General features: G+C 40.4%; 1 protein-coding gene across 1 annotated transcript in view; it reads left to right on the top strand.

Moving 5' to 3' along the window:
* Positions 1–19178, top strand: part of LOC121941859 (myosin-9-like) — a 32666-nt gene extending 13488 nt beyond the window's left edge. Inside the window, exons 14-43 of the mRNA XM_042484773.1 lie at positions 164–358; positions 1801–1974; positions 2191–2364; positions 3242–3356; positions 3748–3938; positions 4384–4505; positions 5143–5212; positions 5341–5501; positions 5640–5748; positions 6498–6629; positions 6774–6980; positions 7063–7200; positions 7335–7458; positions 8483–8654; positions 8825–9037; positions 9178–9322; positions 9414–9620; positions 9742–9846; positions 11356–11508; positions 11998–12246; positions 12835–13047; positions 13285–13497; positions 13641–13802; positions 14119–14247; positions 15031–15119; positions 15266–15389; positions 15605–15813; positions 16122–16230; positions 16460–16632; positions 18898–19178. Coding sequence (XP_042340707.1) covers positions 164–358; positions 1801–1974; positions 2191–2364; positions 3242–3356; positions 3748–3938; positions 4384–4505; positions 5143–5212; positions 5341–5501; positions 5640–5748; positions 6498–6629; positions 6774–6980; positions 7063–7200; positions 7335–7458; positions 8483–8654; positions 8825–9037; positions 9178–9322; positions 9414–9620; positions 9742–9846; positions 11356–11508; positions 11998–12246; positions 12835–13047; positions 13285–13497; positions 13641–13802; positions 14119–14247; positions 15031–15119; positions 15266–15389; positions 15605–15813; positions 16122–16230; positions 16460–16632; positions 18898–19003 — 4683 coding nt within the window. The 3' untranslated portion in view covers positions 19004–19178. The remainder of the gene's footprint in view (positions 1–163; positions 359–1800; positions 1975–2190; positions 2365–3241; positions 3357–3747; positions 3939–4383; positions 4506–5142; positions 5213–5340; positions 5502–5639; positions 5749–6497; positions 6630–6773; positions 6981–7062; positions 7201–7334; positions 7459–8482; positions 8655–8824; positions 9038–9177; positions 9323–9413; positions 9621–9741; positions 9847–11355; positions 11509–11997; positions 12247–12834; positions 13048–13284; positions 13498–13640; positions 13803–14118; positions 14248–15030; positions 15120–15265; positions 15390–15604; positions 15814–16121; positions 16231–16459; positions 16633–18897) is intronic.
* Positions 19179–22021: the final 2843 nt, after the last annotated feature.

The following is a 22021-nucleotide window of genomic DNA, read 5'->3' as shown; positions in this document are numbered from 1 at the left end:
TTCAATAATATCAAGTGTGGACCACATTCTATGTCTGTTGATGACCCAGTAGATATTATTTTTCATTTCTCTTAAGCTGGTGAATAAGATCTTTTCAAATAGCTAGTTTGCGTAATTATAATATGAGCATCACAGAATCACAGTGGTGTATTTCTTCCTGCAGGTCGGCAGGGACTATGTCCAGAAGGCACAGACCCAGGAGCAAGCTGAGTTTGCCGTGGAGGCTCTGGCCAAAGCCTCTTACGAGAGGATGTTCCGCTGGCTGGTCATGAGGATCAATAAGGCCCTGGACAAGACCAAGAGACAGGGAGCCTCCTTCATCGGCATCCTTGATATCGCTGGATTTGAGATCTTTGAGGTGAGGTATTTAAGGCTTGTCAGATCGATTGATTGCGTCGTAACTCTCGCTCTGTGATCAGACGGAGCACACTGATGGAGCTCTGTTGGCTCAGCCATGTAGTGTCTTTGTCAGCAGTACAGGAGTCTGTTTAATGCTGCATGCTTTTCAAGGGATAATGAACAGTGTGAGTGGGTCATTTCGTCAGGGTCCTGCATCACCTTGTGTTTGACCTGCTCGCTGTGCATTATTCTGCTTATCACACATCTGCTTAGTGAGGAAATCCATCATTCAACACAAAATATTGATTTAATAATGATTGTACCTTTGCACGCTGGGTTTTTTCGTATGCATTTTGATAAATCCGTCATCTTAAAAACACAAAAACGAAACAAAAAAAGCCATTATGCTCAGAAAACCTGCACAGAGTCTGATACCTTTTATCCTATTCATTGCCAAAATAAAAAAGGATACTGTTTGACCCTTCCCTCTGTCTTGTTAAAGTCTTGCAGTTCATGGCATATTTTCTTCACTGCTTCTTGGTCAAACAACTTTCTTAAAATGTTTGACAGATCACCACCCTATCTGCATTCTGAGCGGTTTTGAGATATGGAGCTTCAACATTCTTAATAGCATAAATAATATGAAGGTTTTTGTTGTCAAAATCAAAAGTAAAAAAAAAAAAAATGCAAAAAACTTCTCTTACAATGGTAATACGTCACAGAGTAAGAATATATGAATATCTCAATTTTGACAAAAATGTCAGATCCTTACAATTCTAAGGTGAAGAGATGTGGGGAAAAAAAGCTGAAAATTGAACCTTTTCTGAAAAGTTGAATGACAGACAAAAGAGGATGTCCAATTAGGCTAAATAAGTAAAAGAACAGCAGGGGTGCACTGTGTCAGTAGGATCTTTGAGTACAGAAACACTGTTAACGACTCTGGGCATGTCTCACACATCTCCATCACTTATGAAAGGTTTGGCTGAACCCATCATAATTCCACACTAAGGGTTCAATCACAGTTGCCTTGCGCAGTGATTAGCTCAGGAAGCAGCAATGTTTTTTTTGCAAAATAGTTTGTGGGGGGGCTTGTTTTGGTGGAACACTGGCATGTAGGGAGGCATTTGCACTAACATGCCTGCAAAAGAAAATTCCATGTAAAACAAAATTTTAGCATGAAGGTTGCTATATCAGAAGTTGTTATTGTTTCACACACAGCACTCAAAGTGTGGAAATAGGTCTGGCTATGGGAGACTGGTTTCATGTAACTATGTGGATTTTATATGGTAATAAAGGTAAAGGAAGCAGAAAGGGAGAATTGTGTACTTGCAATGGGGCTTATAACCACAGTCGACATCCTGTGAGCCAGACCACTCTCCAGCTGTGGAGGGTTTCTAAACACTTGCAGATTTAAAGTTTTTCTGTTAATCGAATAATGGTTTCTGTCATTCTCTCCTCCAGTTGAACTCATTTGAGCAGCTGTGTATCAACTACACCAACGAGAAGCTGCAGCAGCTCTTCAACCACACCATGTTCATCCTGGAGCAGGAGGAGTACCAGAGGGAGGGCATCGAGTGGAGTTTCATCGACTTCGGCCTCGACCTGCAGCCCTGCATCGACCTCATTGAAAAACCTGTAAGGCGTCTCCTAGTTTTTATTTCTTCTGAAGATTCTTAAGCCAAATAACAAGCTCTCTTCTACAGAATTCAGTGACTGTCTTCTCTGCAGAAAACAGTTGTGTAACACAAGCTGAAGCATGTTTCCTGCACGTAGACTAACAAATGAGTTCCTTCTTTTAAACTGCAGACTGACGCTGTTTGTTGTGTTTGTTTTTTCCACTGTTCATCACAGGCTGGTCCTCCAGGCATCCTGTCTCTGCTGGATGAAGAGTGCTGGTTCCCCAAAGCCACTGACAAGACCTTTGTGGAGAAGGTGGTTCAGGAGCAGGGAATGAACCCCAAATTCCAGAAGCCCAAGAAACTCAAGGACGATGCCGATTTCTGCGTTATTCACTATGCCGGAAAGGTCATTGATGATTACTTTGTTTATGTTGTTGAGTTTGACTTTTTTAAAGGTGAAAAAAAACAAGGTATAGACTCATAAAAAAGTAAGCCCTCTAAGTCATCACTTATGACTCACTAGAAGTGTGAAGCAGTGTATTTATCTGCAGAGACTCTGCCCTCTGCCTGTTTTATTTTCTCTTTTTTCTCATTATGCTGTGTTCAGGACGTTCCTGGGCACAGCACGCAGGCAAAGTTGGGACTTTATAAAGTGGTAGCGACCAGATGCCAGAATGTCATCAGCATGCATTCAACAGAAAGCTACAAAAATCAAGGAAACAGCTCTAAAAAAAACCCCACTAAAATAGCAAGGTTCCAAAATGCATAGTATACCTTTAATATAATACACAGATATTAACAGCAGAGCGTAGTTAAAATATCTAAAGCAGCAGCACTCACACAGAATGATCTCTTTAATGAAGTGGATAGTTATCATTTATTGATGCGTAACGACCAAGTAATGTGTTGATGTTGTAGATGTTGAAGCAGGGACTAATTTTAACTACTTTACTATTGGGTAGTTTTATTTATGAGAATTATTTTTTGTTAAATGATCATGAACTCTTGCTTAGACCATCTTAATAAATAATTGCAACCAGCATATATAAAGATTCCTGCAAAGTTATACCATAGTCTACTGGCTCAATTCTCAAAGAGGAACTTCTTTACCATATACAAGGAGTATACAGTAAATTTGTAACTGAAATCACTGTCATAAATACTTGCACTTTTCTTCAGAATACAGCAGGGTGCCCTGCTTCATTACCTTGAAGTAACAAAGGTTTGGTGGTGACCTCAGTGTTGCAGTTTCTGGTTATGAGTGCAGCTCTCCTCTGCTGCAGGTGGACTACAAAGCAGACGAGTGGCTGATGAAGAACATGGATCCTCTGAACGAGTGCGTGGCCACTTTGTTCAGCGAATCGACAAACAAGTTTACTGCAGACCTGTGGAGAGACAGTAAGTGGTGCCGCTGAATTTACCCCAAATCTCAAAATGCTTACTGCTTTATTTTTAGCATAATGTCATTTTTCTATACACCAGTCTATCAAGTGCGCATTGGACAACACTTTGTGTTGATTTGTCACCTCAAAATAAGCTGTAATCAACTGCTAGCAAAATATAAATACTGAATTCAACCAATAGTGGAGGAATCACACAATGGCACGTGTAGTTTTGAACTATTAGCTCCCTCTGGTGTTATGTTGAAGATCTGATAGTTATTTGTTACCTACATCTAAAAGATGTGACTTACAAACGTGTTTCATCATGAGAAATTATGATAGATTGAATTTCAGCGTCGTGAAACACAGTGACAGAATTGTTTTTCCACCCTCCCGTATCCTTGCAGTGGACCGTATCGTCGGCCTGGATAAGGTGGCGGGAATGTCAGACTCCATGCACGGTGCATTTAAAGCCCGTAAGGGCATGTTCCGTACGGTGGGCCAGCTGTACAAGGAGCAGCTGGGTAACCTCATGGCCACGCTCAGGAACACCAACCCTAACTTCGTCCGCTGCATCATCCCCAACCACGAGAAGAAGGTACAGAACTAAGAACAATGCTCGTGGTACAAGTGAAAGAAATATTAAATGTAATGGCTACTGATGTGCCTCTACAAGACACAACTTTAACTTAAAAAAATAAAGAAAAGAACAAGGGATTATTAAACCCATGTTTTGCTTCATTTGACATGTGGAGATCTATAGAAGATAGAACGATAGAGGAACCATTGCTCATTAAAGTACTGGCACATGATGCATTACACAAAACATTTTTATCGATATAGCCCAGTATGACATATTAGCATTATGTAGCACACAAACTATCTTTAGACACTTGATCAGGTTAGAAAAAAAATCATTAATGCACAAAGGCTAGATTTTAAGGAAGGGTAATACCCAACACCATTACAAATAATTAGACAATAGGTTATAGTTAAAGAAACACAATGCACAATAATGCTTTATGTATTTGTTTCATCTCCAGTCTGGTAAACTGGAGCCTCACCTGGTCTTGGATCAGCTGAGGTGTAATGGAGTCCTGGAGGGGATTCGCATCTGTAGACAGGGCTTCCCCAACCGCATCGTCTTCCAGGAGTTCAGACAAAGGTAACAAACAAAAGCACACTTGTTCACTTCTATCATTTCCTGTTTTAAAAGAATGAATTAATTTTTGAGGGGAATTTACATTTCAGTTTCAGCATCCCATACGGGCACATTTGCATTTTTTCCTACAGTTTTCTTTCTGTTTTCTTATCTATATCTGTTTTGTTTATCAATAACAAAAGGAACATTAATAAAATGAACTTTACTTCAGGACAAAGTATTGATTGTAATGCTTAGAGTAATACAGAGGTACAAAACATCAAAAAAGGATAATTAATACAAAATAGGAAGGGGTGTCACGGATGATAGTGTATGCATACGCTCTCGCACACAACCAGACACATTCACAAAAACATAAGATGAGTATCTTACCCACCCAATAAAAATTCCTATCCAGGTCTAAACTTCCAAGTTCTCAGTGATTTAGCAGGACAAACATGAAAAAGAAAAATGGATATGACCAAAATAAAAACTAATTTTACAGACATAAGTTACATCCACAGCTATAAACAATAATTACAAATTGTAAAGTAGAAAAAAAGGACCAAATTCATTTTAAAACCAACTGCCGTCCTTAATTAAACACTAAGAGGAGAGTCAAGCTACTTCATTGAATTACTTCTGCTGGTCTGTCTCTCAGGTATGAAATCCTCACTCCAAATGCGATTCCAAAGGGGTTCATGGACGGCAAGCAAGCCTGCGAGCTCATGGTAAGAACAGAAAATCAGTTTTTGGAAAGAAGCATTTAATCAAGACGATTACAATATGGCTAATGTTTCTGCATTTCTAGCTGTAGGACGTATGATTATTGAGTCTCTTCATGTCTTCCTCATGTCAGATCAAAGCTCTGGAGCTGGACCCAAATCTGTACCGCATCGGTCAGAGTAAAGTGTTCTTCAGAGCTGGAGTCCTGGCCCACCTGGAGGAGGAGAGAGACATGAAGGTCACTGATGTGATCATCAGCTTCCAGGCCTGGTGCAGAGGATATCTGGCCCGCAAGTACGCGAGATTAACTCTGAAAATATTTTATCAAGCAAATGAACTGCGTACTTCAGTTTTTGTCTTTATTGCAAATAGATAAATGTTCGAGACAAAATGGCACTGATGTTCTTTACGTTGTTTTGGTTTGTCCTTCAGGGCATTTGCCAAGAGACAGCAGCAGCTGACTGCCATGAAAGTGCTTCAGAGGAACTGTGCCGCCTACCTCAAACTGAGGAACTGGCAGTGGTGGAGGCTTTTCACTAAGGTAAGAGGTCAATGATGTTTTATTATTATGACACTGAAGGTTCAGAAAACACAAACAGGGGCAGCAGTAAACACTTTGCTGGTTTTCAACCTCTGTGTCAATGCGGTGTGGAGAATGTGTGCAGATGAACGGTTTCAAGGTTTTGCTTATTTTGATATTTTAACAAAAATAAGCTGACAGTCTGTTCTGAATTTTCTCTAATTAAGTCTATTAACGTGGGAAATTAGAATTGCCATATATAAATCTGAGACAAAGCTGAGCAGCGATGTCTGTGTTGTTCATCACACTCCAGATTAATTGGGCAGCACCTCAATGGTGGTGCATGCACACACATCTACCAATCTTCAGGATTTGGCAAAAACAAAAGAAGGGTTCTTAATAACCAAAAGGACATAAATAAGGAAACGATTAAGACACTCATTCAAGTCTCATCAAGTTTCAAGTTTAATAGAGCCTTCTGGCAGATTGATCTATCTACTCACTTTCTTTATTTTTTGTGTCATGCACACAAGGTGCCCAACCCTCATTGGGTTTACAAGACACAAAAATACAGTTGCAGTGGTCAAACACATCATTATGTTTCATAACAAAATTGCAGTCTATTTTATTGCTTGGTGTTAAACAAAATAATTCTGGCTTTACTCCCAAGCTTGGCCAAAAAAAAAAACTACATTTCATCCACCCTAAGAAAGTCCAAACATCAGGATCTGTTTTGATAATGTGGATTAATTTTTATTTTTCTTCTTCAGGTGAAGCCTCTGCTGCAAGTGACTCGTCAGGAGGAGGAGATGCTGGCCAAAGAAGAGGAGCTGCTCAAGACGAAGGAGAGACAGCTGCAGGCCGAGGAGCAGATTAAAGAATATGAGTCCAAGCAGCAACAGGTAGGATTCTCCAAAAAGAACACTAAAGTGTGCTTAATCTATGTTCGGTCTATGTGACAGCAGGTTAATCCTCATACCCCTGAATGATGCAGCTCTGATATCTAATCTTCCAGTCTCGCTTTTATGTTGACTCTCCGCTCCTAGCTCAACGCTGAGAAGTTAGCTCTCCAAGAGCAGCTCCAGGCAGAGACGGAGCTGTGCGCAGAGGCGGAGGAGATGAGAGCCCGTCTGGCCACCAGGAAGCAGGAGCTGGAGGAAATCCTGCACGACCTGGAGTCTCGCCTGGAGGAGGAGGAAGAGAGGGTCGGCCAGCTGAACACAGAGAGAAAAAAGATGCAGCAGAACATCACGGTTGGTAAAGTCCCGCGGGATACAGAACAAGAGATGTAAGGAAATGTCATTAACATGCAAATTGTCTGTGTTGTTAATCCAGGACCTGGAGCAGCAGCTGGACGAGGAGGAAGCTGCCAGACAGAAGCTCCAGATGGAGAAAGTCACCACTGATGCCAAGTTAAAGAAGTTGGAGGAGGATGTTATGGTGCTGGACGACCAGAACAGCAAGCTCAACAAGGTCTCACACACACACACACACACACGTCTTTAGCATTGATTAATTTAATTAATTTCAGTGACATTTAAAGAGAGAAGTATGGAAATTTAAATAAAGCAATCAGAGTTTTTTTGTGTTCTTTTTTTCAACTTCAGGAGAAGAAACAGATGGAGGAGAGGCTCTCTGAGTTCACCACCAACTTGACCGAGGAGGAAGAGAAGTCCAAGAGCCTGCAGAAACTCAAGAACAAACATGAAGCCATGATCACAGATTTGGAGGGCAAGTATTTGTTGTTTCATAATAGCTTTTTCAATTTCTTTAATGTTGTACTTAAATTAAATAATGAATTAATTTGACTTTTTTATCATTCATAATCTAAGTTTTAGTAGTGTTTTTTTTATTTTACGGAGCCTGGAGGCGAGGAGATACCCACTTCCACGTCATCCAAACAAATCTCAGATTTCGAAAAGTAACACATTGCAGTGTGTTTTTTGAAGAGGTGTGTGCCAATTAAAGCCACACAAATTGTGGCTTTTATGCTCTCTGTAATGTTTTGGGCCAATCTTTGAGCTTTCATGTAGAAAAAAATACTTACGGATACTGAATTTTTTTTATGCCCAAGCACGGGCGATGGCTCTGGCCTGAAGGCATTATGTTTTTTGGGTTGTCCATATATCCGTGTGCCTGTCCCATTCTCGTGAATGCAGTATTTCAAGGCCTTTAGGGAATTTTCACAAATCTCCCCTTGGACTATAAAAATGAACTGGTAAGAATGTTGCTGGCCAAAGGTCAAGGTCACTGTGACTTCACAATACATGTTTTTGGCCATAACTCAATAATTCACACGGTAATTATGTCAAAATTTAACACAAATGTCTAATACTATAAAATGCTGAAGTGATGACATTTTATATCCAAATGGTCGAAGGTCATTTTCACTCCTCTGCAAAAACAATTTTTTATGTACATGCAACTTGACCAGTTTATGTAGGCGTACAACTGTGAGGCGGTAATTTTATTTATTTATTTATTTTGTTTTATTTATTTTATCAAAGTGTGACTTTGTTGCTTTTCATTTGTTTGGGTGGCACACAGAGCCTGAATTTGGATGTGTTACGGCATTAATGATATTGAATCAAGAACGCAAATCGAGTAGTTGTTGCCCACAATATTTTTTCTCTTTACATTTCCGCATCCATGCATAATATCCTTTTATAATGTAATTTTTTTGTGTTCCTTTACCTTGACAGATGTTAACAATGTAATTTTCAAAATTTGGGCATCTCTGTCATTTCACACACAGATCGTCTAAGAAAGGAGGAGAAAATGCGCCAGGAGTTGGAGAAGAACCGTCGTAAACTTGAGGGAGACTCCACCGAGCTCAGTGATCAGATCGCAGAGCTGCAGGCTCAGATCGCTGAACTGCGAGCTCAACTGGCTAAGAAGGAGGAAGAACTTCTCGCTGCACTGGCCAGGTTTAAGAAAAACAAATACATTTTTAAAAGAAAAAAAGGCTAAAAAAGCGATTGTGATGTATGACCTATTGGATTAGTTTTCCTTTTATCCCCAGCTGAACCTTAAGATGCGCGCTCTATGAATGTTCTTGTACGGTGATCTTATCCCTTTGTTTTTGTCTCAACCTCAGGATCGAGGAGGAGGCTGCTGCCAAGCTTACAGTCGATAAGGAGCTCAGGGAGAAGCTAGCTGAGATAGCTGAACTGCAGGAGGATCTGGAGCTAGAGAGAGCGGCGCGCAACAAGGCTGAGAAACAGCGCAGGGACCTGGGAGAGGAGCTGGAGGCCCTCAAGACCGAGCTGGAGGACACTTTGGACTCCACAGCAGCACAGCAGGAGCTCAGGTAACAGGCACACTTCTGTTGTCATGCTGCCAGAGGGGTTTTTGGGGGGGATTGAGCAAAGATAGTAAACATTTTATGTTTCTCTTCTTCCTGTTAGGTCTTGTTGTTTATCCATTTATTTCCACATTCTATTTCTTTAGGTCCAAGCGTGAGACGGAGGTCGCCCAACTGAAGAAGACTCTGGAAGAAGAGGCCAAGGTCCATGAGCAGCAGATGGCCGACATGAGACAAAAACACAATCAGGCATTCGATGAGCTCAACGAGCAACTGGAACAGGCTAAAAGGGTAACAAATGAGTTTGGACAGAAGAAAAATACACTTAACAAATCATCTGAATGACACCAGTTGACACGCATCATGTGTGCTGCTCCTGCAGAACAAGGTGTCGGTGGAGAAAGCCAAGCAGGCCCTGGAGAGCGAATGGAACGAGCTGCAGATCGAGATTAAGTCTCTGACACAAGGCAAGTCAGACTCTGAACACCGTCGCAAGAAGGCCGAAAGCCAAGTTCAAGAACTGCACGTCAAACACGCAGAAAGTGAACGACAGAGGCAGGAACTGACCGACAAGAACACCAAGATGCAGGTACAGCACAGACAGAGTGGTGGTGTTCCACTGGGTGGAGGGACTGAGTAACAGTTTGTGACAACATTTCTGCAAAGATATTAAGTCCATGATTGATTTTCTATTTCTATGCGATGTCTAGTTGGAGCTCGACAATGTGAACAGCCTACTGAGTGAAGCAGAGGGGAAGAACATCAAAGCCAGCAAAGACCTCTCTTCTACAGAGTCTCAGCTGCAGGATGCACAGGTACAAACACAAATGCATACATATGCCAAACGCACTTGTCTTTCCTCTATCTTGTCTTTTTTTAAGCTAAAATGACAAAAATTCACCAATCCAACTTGTCCAATATATCTATGACTTTCTCTATTTTTTAAGTTTGTAAGTCAAATATCTTTGTGGGTTGATACTTATCCAGTTATGAAAATTATTTATTTTTGCAGCCCTAAGTCCTATTTAATCAATTCATTGTACATGGTCTAAAGGTCATGTTGCAAGTGCATTTAGGGTAAGTCCAACTCCTCTTTTGCTAGTAAAACAGTGCTTAATCTGCTTGTAAAGTAAGCTGCAGGGGGCAAAATATTTAGATTTAGTGTCTTAATAAATCATAGGTGTTTTTTGGGCATAACATGAAATCAACCAGCGTGTCATTGCCATTTCCTCTAAAAAGCCAGGTCAAGTATTTACAAACTTGACAGAGGCAACATAACAATAAGAGCCAAACGATAATGCTGATCCAAGGTCAGACAAGATTTAAAGTAAACTTAAACAAGAGAGACGATTACAAAACAAAAATAACAATAACAACCCATTCTTATAAGAGTAAATCCAATTAAAAAAATAACGGCAGTAAACATGGAAATAATAGTACCTATAATAGAATTAAAAATGATCAAGGCAGAATAAAAGCAGATCAATTGAAAGCCAAACAAATAGATGAATTGAAATACACTCCTCCTTGTGCTTGAATATGCGTCTCTCTTTGTGGGGATTCAAAGAGCTCTGCTCCCTGTCTGAATAATGCGACCTTAAAATAGCAGAAAATATTGTGCCATTGACTTTGGACCAGGTTTTAATTGGTCAATGGTCCTATCTCTTTCTGCTGCCTCAAAAAAGCAGTACACACACCATGCTGAGGCCTTCACACAGATGGGGTGCACAGATGGGCACAAGTACATTTACTACCAGCACAATGTGGGTGCTGGCTGTGAAAATGTCAACTGTGTCAGTCTATAATAACACTTGTGCTGCACTTGTCCCAGGTGTAAGATCTCTAATTTCCTACAGTATCGATTTACTCCACGATAAAAAAAAAAATTGAAGGACATATGCATACAGGCAACAAAGTCTCTGCCACAGAGCTTTGTAACATGTTAATATCCACAAACCCTTGGCACCTGATTTTCCATTGAAAATCACATTCCTTTTCAGTCATGACTGAGTCAAATCTGAACACACAATGATCCACATGTCTTTAGAGGCAATGTGACTCACTCTTTTCAAGAATGAGAAAATCTCTGATATCTGTAAGTCTCTGTAATGACAATAAACATTTCCTTAATGTCAGTCATACAGTGTTGTTTCTGTAAATTCATAGTGACTCTGCAAACAGGAACTATAAAGAGCTAATTCAGCAGCATGATGTTTTATCGTACACATTTCAGTATAGGCCAAAAAAATACGCAGAGCAGAAAAAACTGAGTTCAAAGAATATCTTTTTCTGATGTTTTTTTTTTTTCATCCTCTTACCTTCAGGAGTTGCTCGAAGAGGAGAATCGTCAGAAGCTGAACCTCTCCTCCCGCCTGAGGCAGATGGAGGACGACAAGAACAGCCTGCAGGAGTTGCTGGAGGAAGAGGAGGAGAACAAGAGGAATGTGGAGAAGCAGATCTCCATTCTGCAGACCCAGGTTGGTGCACAGTGCCACACTCTTTTTTTTTTTTTTTTTTTTTTTTTCCACTTCAGTTCAGTTTGCTTTAATATCATGAATGTTTATAAAACAATATTGCCAAAGCCTCAGATACAATTAAATGATGATAGAAATAAATACAAGAACATTTAAAACAAAAAATCAATGATGATATTCAAATCAACAGCAATCCATTGGTTAAAAACTGATGCATAAATAAAAGGAGCAAGAACATTTTGTTGTCATGTCAGGTTGTTGTTCAGGTTGTCCCGTAGGCTGTGACATGCACAAACATACCTCGCTGCTTCTATGACTCTCTATCTGTGCATTTAGACAAAACCTTTATCTTTTATTTCACACCGCACACATCAACAGTTATTGGAATATTTCTGTGCTCTCTGTGACTTCCTCCCCACTATAGCAGTGATACACAAAGTCCCCCTACTTGCAGTTATTTCATTCTTGTCCTCTTTTCTGTTGTGTCTTCAGATGACAGACATGAAAAAGAAGCTGGATCAGGAGGCCTTGTCCCTGGAGGGGGCAGAGGACAGCCGCAAGAGAACCCAGAGGGATTTGGAATGCGTAATGCAGCAGCTGGAAGAGAAGACCGCAGCCTACGACAAACTAAACAAGACAAAAACGCGTTTACAGCAGGAGCTGGACGACCTCATGGTGGACCAGGACCACCTGAGGCAGAACGTCTCCAACCTGGAGAAGAAGCAGAGGAAATTTGACCAGGTATCATAACAAAAGTGTTTCTGTGCGCAGTGCACAGACAAATAGTTAGAAAACGTCTCATTTGTCTTTTGACAGCTTCATGCGACTGTATTTTATTTAACCAGGTTTGTAACCTCATTTTGAAAGGAGGACTTTTTCAAGATGGCTGCATTAAAAAGTAGAAATAATCTAAGAACAGTGACAACTAAAAACGGAATCATTCACCATAGAGAATTACGGATAGGAGTTATTTTTAAAGATAGGCCATGTACACAAAATGTTTCATCAAGTTATAAATGCAGAATAAATTTATAGGTGAGATGTTGGGAGAATTAATCAGCTCATACTGCCTTTGTTAAATAGACAACTGTTCTTTCCTTATAATGGGACACAAAGTTAACAAAGTAATAAAAGAGAGGGGGGGAAAAAAATCCCACTTATAAAATTTGGCAGCTATAGCAATATACAGAGATTAATTTCTCAAATAGTCTTGGATGCACTGTTCATTTCACCACAAAATGTCACCTTCATTCAGCAGTATTTAGCTTAATTATATATGTATATTTTTTTTTTTATCTCTAACTGCCTTTCCTGGTGTCCTTTCCCTAGATGCTGGCTGAGGAGAAAACCATTTCTACTCAGTATGCAGAGGAGCGCGACAAGGCCGAAGCTGATGCCAGGGAGAAGGAGACACGAGCGCTGACGCTGGCCCGCGAACTGGAGACCATGACGGAGTTGAAAGACGAGTTGGACCGGGCCAGTAAGCTGCTCAAAGCTGAGATGGAAGACTTGGTTTCCTCCAAGGATGATGTCGGCAAGAGTGTAAGATCAAACATCGGTGTCTTTTGGTGCTGTTTGATTAGATCAGGTTTCCTATTGCTAGACTTGTCAATGCTTAAAACATTTCTGTGATTTTTTTATGAAAGTAGTAAAGAGTACTTCATTGTTCTCAGCAGTTAAAATTAGAAGAGATTATTGCTCATAATCGTTGGCAGTACTTCCCCTCTTCACCGCCTTGAAGTCGCTTCATGTGTAATGAGGCAACCTGCCTGTCTGCAGGTTCATGAGCTGGAGAGGTCAAAGCGTGCCATGGATCAACAGCTGGAGGAGATGAGAGTTCAGCTGGAGGAGCTGGAGGATGAGCTGCAGGCCACAGAAGATGCCAAATTGCGTTTGGAGGTCAACATGCAAGCCATGAAGGCTCAGTTTGACCGAGACTTGCAGGCCAGAGATGAGCAAGGAGAGGAGAGGAGGAAGCAGCTTGTCAAACAGGTACAGAAGAACATCCTAAACAGATGTGTGTGTGTGTGTGTGTGTGTGTGTAAATTTAAGTTTACAGTTGCGTGCTTGAAAATGCCTAATCATAGTCTGACTAAATTAAAAATTAAAATTGGTGTTATTTTCCTATTGTACAGGTGCGTGAGATGGAGGTCGAGCTGGAAGATGAACGCAGGCAGCGCTCTCAGGCCCTCTCGACCAAGAAGAAACTGGAGTTGGATCTGGCAGATCTTGAAACCCAGATTGATTGTGCCAACAAGGGCCGCGATGAGGCCCTCAAACAGCTGAAAAGGCTCCAGGTAAAATAGAAAAATTAACATGAATACAAATAAAGACATCTTAATAATACACAGACTAACAATAGAAAACAACTTAACTGCAAGTTCTGAATGTATTCTGATGTTTCTTACACATTTGTCAATTCCTTATACCTCAGAATATAAGCTGCCTGTTGTTTTTGCAAACACATAAAATATCAAATGATGAGAAAATTACAATAGGTCCTTTAAGTACCGGCCCCTTCAGAAGAAGGCAGTTCTTTTTTTGTTTTCTTTTTACATTGACAATCGTGATCACACAATGATTGGCGCTGCTGTCTGCATATCTCCTCTATAGGCTTTAATGAAAGAGCAGATGAGAGAGCTGGATGAGATGCGTTTGTCCAGAGATGAGGCCGTCAATGGGGCCAAGGAAACCGAGAAGAAGCTCAAGGCCATGGAGGCAGACGCCCTGCACTTTCAGGAGGTATGAAAGTAATGGAAAGCTACACATCATAGAAAACACCTGACTGGACATGGAGATGTGCCTGGTTTTGGTTATAGACACAACTAATGTTAAAAATAAAACTAAAATCTAATAAATCACCTGTATAACCGCAGTAATTTATGAAACTGAAATGCCATCCAGCATTCTACATCATTTGAATCTTGCGCAGCAGAAAGGAATGAGATATTTGAGCCACAGCTTGGAGATAAAAGTATTATAAATCTTTAGAAAAACACTTTTCTCTCATCTTTGAGCCTCACAAATTAAAAGTTAGCATTTTGACTTCAATCAGCAAATATCAACTCCTATGAGAACTTTGTTAGTCAACCGCCATCAGGATTCAGGGTTGGTTTTATTTTCTCCTGACGAATCTGCTGCATGAAAACAGACATTTCTAAAAAGACACTTTAAGTAAATATAAATATTGGCACATCATACATGTTGATATTGGTGTATAGAAGGCCATGGCACTCTTCAGTACAAGGGATATCACTGAAACACCATCGTTTTAACTTGTTTGATTTATTAAGACAGTGTCTGTCATAGAAAATGATTGCATATGAAAGTGTGTAAACGTAAGCATGAATAATTGTATTGAAATGTATGATTCACACATTCTTAGTTTAGATATTGTTGAGCACCGTGGAGTCCTTCAGTGACTCCAGGATGTCTAAAGGTCAAGATACTGCAAGATCAAGACTCTGTGACTGTCCTAACAGTCTCTGTGGTGACAGACTTCAGAGTGTCTTCTGCTTCCTCCAGGATCTGGCCACTGCAGAGAGACTCAAGAGACAGATACAGAACGAGAGAGATGAGCTGCAGGACGAGATTAACAGCAGCAACACCAAGAAGTATGAGCCAAAAGATACATAATAGTATTTCATTAAATTAACTTCAGATGAAGCAAGATTTCACATTTCACAGCACCAAAAGGAAATCTACAATGTTTGTCCCTGTATTTTAACTGGCGCTCGTCCTCTTCAAATGTTGTTTCCAGCTCTTCGCTGACAGATGAGAAGAGGAGGCTGGAGGCTCGGATCACACAGCTTGAGGAGGAACTGGAGGAAGAGCAGGTCAACTCCGAGATGGTCAACGATCGTCTGAGGAGATCCACACTGCAGGTACGGACACACAACATTTCACATAATGTTTATCATAGCAGCTGAGCATTTTACCTTCTTGTTTGCAAAAAGAAATATTTAGTGTTTAATTTAAAGGGAGAAATGTGTTGTTTACAAGTTTGGCATCTGTAATAACACCACGGCTAAACGGATATAACATTTTTAATGGAGACAAAGTCTAACAGCTCCTCTCCACTGCTTGTGTCTGACATTAGACAGAGCAGCTCACCTCAGAGTTGGCTGGAGAGCGCAGCTCCTCCCAGCGGCTGGAGGGAGCTCGTTCCCAGCTAGATCGCCAGAACAAGGAGCTGAAACTGAAGCTGCAGGAGCTTGAAGGAACCATCAAGTCCAAGTATAAATCCACCATCGCCACCCTGGAGGCCAAGATCGGTCAGCTGGAAGAACAGCTCGACATCGAGTCAAAGTAAGTGCAAATGCAACAGACAATTTTAAGCACATTTTGTTTTTTTGACTATTTTACTGACTGACTGCAATAGTTATCAAAGAAAAGCACAGCTTTTTTGTGTCATGGTGGCTTCATTTCTGCTTTGCTCTCTTTTATAGTAGCAATAATTGTTTTGAAAAGTGTTTCCTTTATTATTTTTATTATTTTGGTGTTACAGATCTCTAGATCCTAAAGTTTCATTAATTTTGTCGCTGTATTCTTGAATCATAAAGCCCTGAGACTGTGTACTGATTTCTCGTTGCATTTGCTTTTCCTTGTCATGTCAGGGAGCGCCAGCAGGCCTCCAGGCTGGCCAGGCGAACAGAGAAGAAGCTGAAAGAGGTGATGCTCCAGGTTGACGACGAGAGGCGCAACACCGAGCAATACAAAGACCAGGTAAAATCACTTATCATCTTTTTACTTATAATTTCCTAGGCCCAGCTGTTAAGAAGTAATCTGATCAGATTTCAACTTTTGGATTGGATCAAATCTTGAAAATTGGCTGTTTTAAAGGAAAAAGAAAATAGTCTGAAATTGGATTAGATCATGTAGTTAAAAACTTTATGATTGGGACCCCTTTAATTCCCAAAAAATCTCCACACTAAACAACCCCTCTTCTTTTTAGGCGGAGAAGACAAACAGCCGAATGCGTCAGTTGAAGCGCCAGCTCGAGGAGGCCGAGGAGGAGGTTACACGAGCCAACGCCTACCGCAGAAAGCTGCAGAGGGAGCTGGAGGATGCCACAGAGTCAGCAGACTGTATGAACCGTGAAGTCAGCTCACTGAAGAGCAGGCTCAGGTAAAGCCTTCTGACATTTAGGTACCGTCACTCTTCTGAGCTTACAGTAGTTTTTATATCACAGTGGGAAGGTGAATAAATGAATGAAAACTAAATTCAGACATGTGAAAACAAAACAAACAAACGAAAAGTGTGTGTGTGTGTATATAATATATATGTGTGTATATATATATATATATATATATATATATATATATATATACACTCACCGGGCCACTTTATTAGGTACACCTTGCTAGTACCGGGTTGGACCCCCTTTTGCCTTCAGAACTTCCTTAATCCTTCGTGCGGCATAGATTCAACAAGGTACTGGAAACAGTCCTCAGAGAGTTTGGTCCATATTGACATGATAGCATCACACAGTTGCTGCAGATTTGTCGCTGCACATCCCATCCCAAAGGTGCTCTATTGGATTGAGATCTGGCGAACTCATTGTCATGTTCAAGAAACCAGTCTGAGATGATTCGAGCTTTATGACATGGCGTGTTATCCTGCGGGAAGTAGCCATCAGAAGATGGGGTACACTGTGGTCATAAAGGGATGGACATGGTCAGCAACAATACTCAGGTAGGCTGCGGTGTTGCAACGATACTCAATTGGTACTAAGGGGCCCAAAGTGTGCCAAGAAAATATCCCCCACACCATTACACCACCACCACCAGCCTGAAACCGCTGATACAAGGCAGGATGGATCCATGCTTTCATGTTGTTGACGCCAAATTCTGGCCCTACCATCCGAATGTCGCAGCAGAAATCGAGACTCATCAGACCAGGCAAACGTTTTTTTCCAATCTTCTATTGTCCAATTTTGGTGAGCCTGTGCGAATTGTAGCCTCAGTCTCCTGTTCTTCGCTGACAGGAGTGGCACCCGGTGTGGTCTTCTGCTGCTGTAGCCCATCAAGGTTCGACGTGTTGTGCGTTCAGAGATGCTCTTCTGCATACCTCGGTTGTAACGAGTGGTTATTTGAGTTACTGTTGCCTTTCTATCAGCTCGAACGAGTCCCTGGCCGTTCTCCCTCTGACCTCTGGCATCAACAAGGCATTTTCGCCCACAGAGCTGCCGCTCACTGGACATTTTCTCTTTTTCGGAACATTCTCTGTAAACCCTAGAGATGGTTGTGCGTGAAAATCCCAGTAGATCAGCAGTTTCTGAAATACTCAGACCAGCCCGTCTGGCACCAACAACCATGCCACGTTCAAAGTCACTTAAATCACCTTTCTTCCCCATTCTGACGCTCGGTTTGAACTGCAGCAGATCGTCCTGACCATGTCTACATGCCTAAATGCATTGAGTTGCTGCCATGTGATTGGCTGATTAGAAATTTGCGTTCACGAGCAGTTGGACAGGTGTATCTAATAAAGTGGCCGGTGAGTGTGTGTGTATATATATATATATAGGTATATATATATATATATAGTCAATATATACTATATATAGTATATATATAATATATATATATAAACTCAAACTGGAGGAATTTGCTAAGTCTGACGTTGACGTTTTGGGTTTTTTTGTCAGCAATAACAGTAATATAGGGTAATGAAATCCCCTTTTATTTAAATCAGTATTTCCTGTCAGTTTTTTAATCATCTTACTGTTTATATGGCTACTTTGTTTTAAATCAGGTGGGTCTCACTCACCCTGTCAAATTTATTTTGCTCGCACCAGCTGGTGGTTGCTTAGTGACTTTAACCCTAACATAGTCTACTGTAGTCTATAGATGTTAACTTAACTCATAATACACAAACTCTGTGAAAAAGTTGTTTTTCATAGCTCCGTGCTGTTTTGCCTGTGACTCACACAACCCTACGCTGCAGGGTGTAGCCAGTAAAAAGAGAGCCTACAGTCTATGCCGTGTCCGCCAACATTTCATATCTGTCATATCTTAAATGTAGCCAAAGTGTGAGAAAATAACCTGAGTGATGCAGGCAGGGTTCTCGGCTTTGGCATGGAGACTGGAAATGTTTAATGGAGAGCCTGCATTACATGCTGCAGATGAAAATTTTTAAAACAAAGACAGGCAGGGAAGTCATTGGAAGTAGTATTACTGTGAAACTGAAAAAAGTATTTGAAAGCTTTGTGTGGGAGCTATGTGACAAATGGCCTCAACAGGTGCCACTAGACTTGCCTTCCATTTTGATTATACACTCAATATTAGTCTATAAAATATTCAGTAATACAGCATGTCTCATCTTTTTTTTACTTGTGTGCAGTATGTATACAACACATGACTGTGTTTGAACCATTATTTGTCTTTTTTAAAGACGTGCGGACATATCTGTCAATATAAACCGCGTCAACCGCCACGGCCTGGACAGCGATGAGGACATGGACGTGAAGACTGAAGCACCCGAGCCAGCAGCTGAGTGAACGGAGGAGAGCCGAGAGGGAAATAATAAAATAACCACATGCAGATATAGTTAAACATTAGCCATGCAAGCTATCAAGTAAGACTTGTCTCTGGGGGGATTTAGCCTTGTATTCTCCTTGAATTCGTCTTATAGCCTTATTGTTCCCTTCCATACAATACATTTTTTATTTGGCCAAAAAATCACATTCATCTCCATGAATGCGAGTTTTTCTAGTTGCACACATACTTTTCCTTGGTCTATTTTTCTACGTAATGGGTATATATAACAACATGAAATATTGCGCTTGTAACGAACCATTGCAATTTCTCAAATTTTATATGTGCTCGAGGTTTATGTACCATTTTTTGGGAAATACACTGGACATTTTTATGCTTGTTTTGCACACAAATATGGATCTTCTGGGAGTTTTTTTGATGCAGTTACAAACTGTGGTTCACATTTGTTAGTGTCACTGTAAATCTTTTTCTGTACTGTAATGTTTTTCCTCTCACTGTGTCATCCTTTCATGTTATTACCTCAACCAATTTCGCACAATGCCAACACAGACAAAACGGGCACGAGAATGCAATTGTTCAGCTCATCAGAGGTGGTGTAATCGAAATGCAGCAATGTTGGTGAAAAAGTGCAAATTTTGCACCGTCATCTTTGGTAGCCTGGTTGATGTATCATGTTTCACTAGTTTTACGCTTAGATTGTTGGTGGTGGGTCATTCATGTCGTAGCTCTCACTGTTCTATGTTTTGCGCTATGCTTTGCACAGCAGAGGGGGTTTCTATTAGCACATTAGCCTCCGAATGTTTTCATGCATATTTTTAGATTAAATATGGGATACCCTAAAACTGTATTATCAAACAAATTACACGTCACACTGATGCCAATATTTTAAGGCTAATCTATATTTTATCAAATGCCTTAAATGCAATAAATTGACAAAATAAATGCATCTGACTTTCTCATCTCTTGTGTGATTTAACACAATGTAAAACATTTTGGGCTCAAAGGTTACTTTTTTTTAAATGCTTCAATAATACATACATTTTTGACTGAATCTGTGCAGAAACACATCCACTGATGTTAATCTAAATTGCATTAATCCTCCGATTGTTTGCATGAGTCATGCCTGAACTCTAAGATTTCTCTCCTCAGTCTAAAACCCTCATGTAGGCAAATTGAGATGTGTGGTCCCCTGCGCTGGATTGGCTCCTTTTACAAAGTTGTCAGCCTCCCTCAGGGTGGAGGTCCTGATTGGAGCAGCGTTCTGTTTGATTCCTCCAAACTGATGGTTGCAGCTCGCACCTGTGATGCCAACAAAGTTTTTCAACTATCTCTGGACTGTACTTACAGCATGGCCAGCTTGTTTGTTTGGCCTGGATGGCTGGAAACTTTCCACCCTCCAACTTTCCCCCCTTTTATTGTTCAGAGTGATACTGTTAAGAAATAGATTTGTATTTGGTCAAAATTGTTATGAGGCACTAGTTTAGTTTTTAAGGGGACTGGGCTCGGTTTTAAATTCTAAAAATTGACGAAGCACTCACTGAGCAGAATTTTCTGTTGTTACAAACACAAGGTGCAGGGGGGGTGCTGTTAAATTTTGTCTTTTTTCATTTTTTCACGAAGTACTTTAACATAGTTAGGTTTTTCATTCTCCGATTTATATTTTGTGTAGATAAGATTAGGAACTCTAGTTTTCAAGAGTCCACTTCACGAATTTCATTTCATGGTCATCCTTTTTCTTTATTTAATCCTACTATTACTAATTTAATAATGTCTTATTTATTTATTTATTTATCTAACACTGAACAACAAAAGACTCAATAACAGTGTATTGACTGTTTTTTGTGTGTTTTTTTTATATTGTCTTTTTTCGAGAGGTTAAATTTTTTTTCTTTTTTTTTATTTTCAAGTTGGATTATTATTCAAATAATTGCAGTTTTCCAATCATTAAATTAAGTCAAGTCAGTTTTATTTATAGAGCCCATTATCACAAAACATGGTTTGCCTCAGAGGGCTTTACAGTGTACGACATCCCTCTGCCCTTAGACCCTCACATCACCCAAGGAAAAACTCCCCAAAAAGAACCCCTGTAACGGGGAAAAAAAAAAAAAAGGAAGAAACCTCAGGAAGAGCGGTAGAGGATAATGAGGGATCCCTCTTCCAGGACGGACGGACGAGCAATAGATGTCGTAAATAGCAAATGAAATACAATCATGGCAAAAAAGGAAAGAGAAAGAGGGGGGGGGAGAGGGGGAGAGAGGCACAGCAATAATAGAAACAGATGCATGTCATATTGCAATAATGGTAGGTGTGAAATTAGTAATTGCACTCTATGATGATGTTGAGAGAGATGATAACAGTCTCATGCATATGTTGAAAGGGAGTTGTCCAAAGGCAAGATCACAGCATCGGCGCAACCAGGACCAGACCACAAAAATTAATAGTATTAAGTTTTGCTGTCAGACTAAGATGTTTTGGATCATGCTGATGAAACTGTTTTAAGTGTTGCCAGATAATGCACTATATGATACACTGTACATCCATAGGCAGCTTATGAGACAATGGGCCCTGGACACATATGTGCTAAAGGCTCCACCACGTCTTCTCTTTACTCCTACATAGGAGCCAGACACAGACTTTCTGGTGGTGTTGCCTCTCTCTGAGGTTTGAGATTTGTTTGGGGTCATTTTATCTGTTTGTGGTTGTTTTGCCACTTTTTATGTTATTTTGTGTCTGTTTGCAGCTCATTTACAACTGTTTGTGGTCATTTTGCGCCTTTTCTTTGTCAGTAAGTGTTAATTCAAGTGATATTTTGCAGGTGAAGGCAATGGGGCCCCTGACACTTCCAGCCCCTGGACCAGTTGGCCTGTTCAGTGATCCATCCATGGATCTATAAAGTATTGTTAAGTATATAGTGGTTTTTTTCTAAAAAAAAAAAACCCAAATCACATCATTTATCACACATCCAAAAATTTTGAGTATGGTTATTAATGGTGGAAGGGGGGTTATTCATTTTCCTGAAG

Source organism: Plectropomus leopardus, chromosome 4 (genome assembly GCF_008729295.1).
Source record: "Plectropomus leopardus isolate mb chromosome 4, YSFRI_Pleo_2.0, whole genome shotgun sequence".
Taxonomy (NCBI): Eukaryota; Metazoa; Chordata; class Actinopteri; order Perciformes; family Serranidae; genus Plectropomus; species Plectropomus leopardus.
This window is presented reverse-complemented; position numbering and strand designations above follow the sequence as displayed.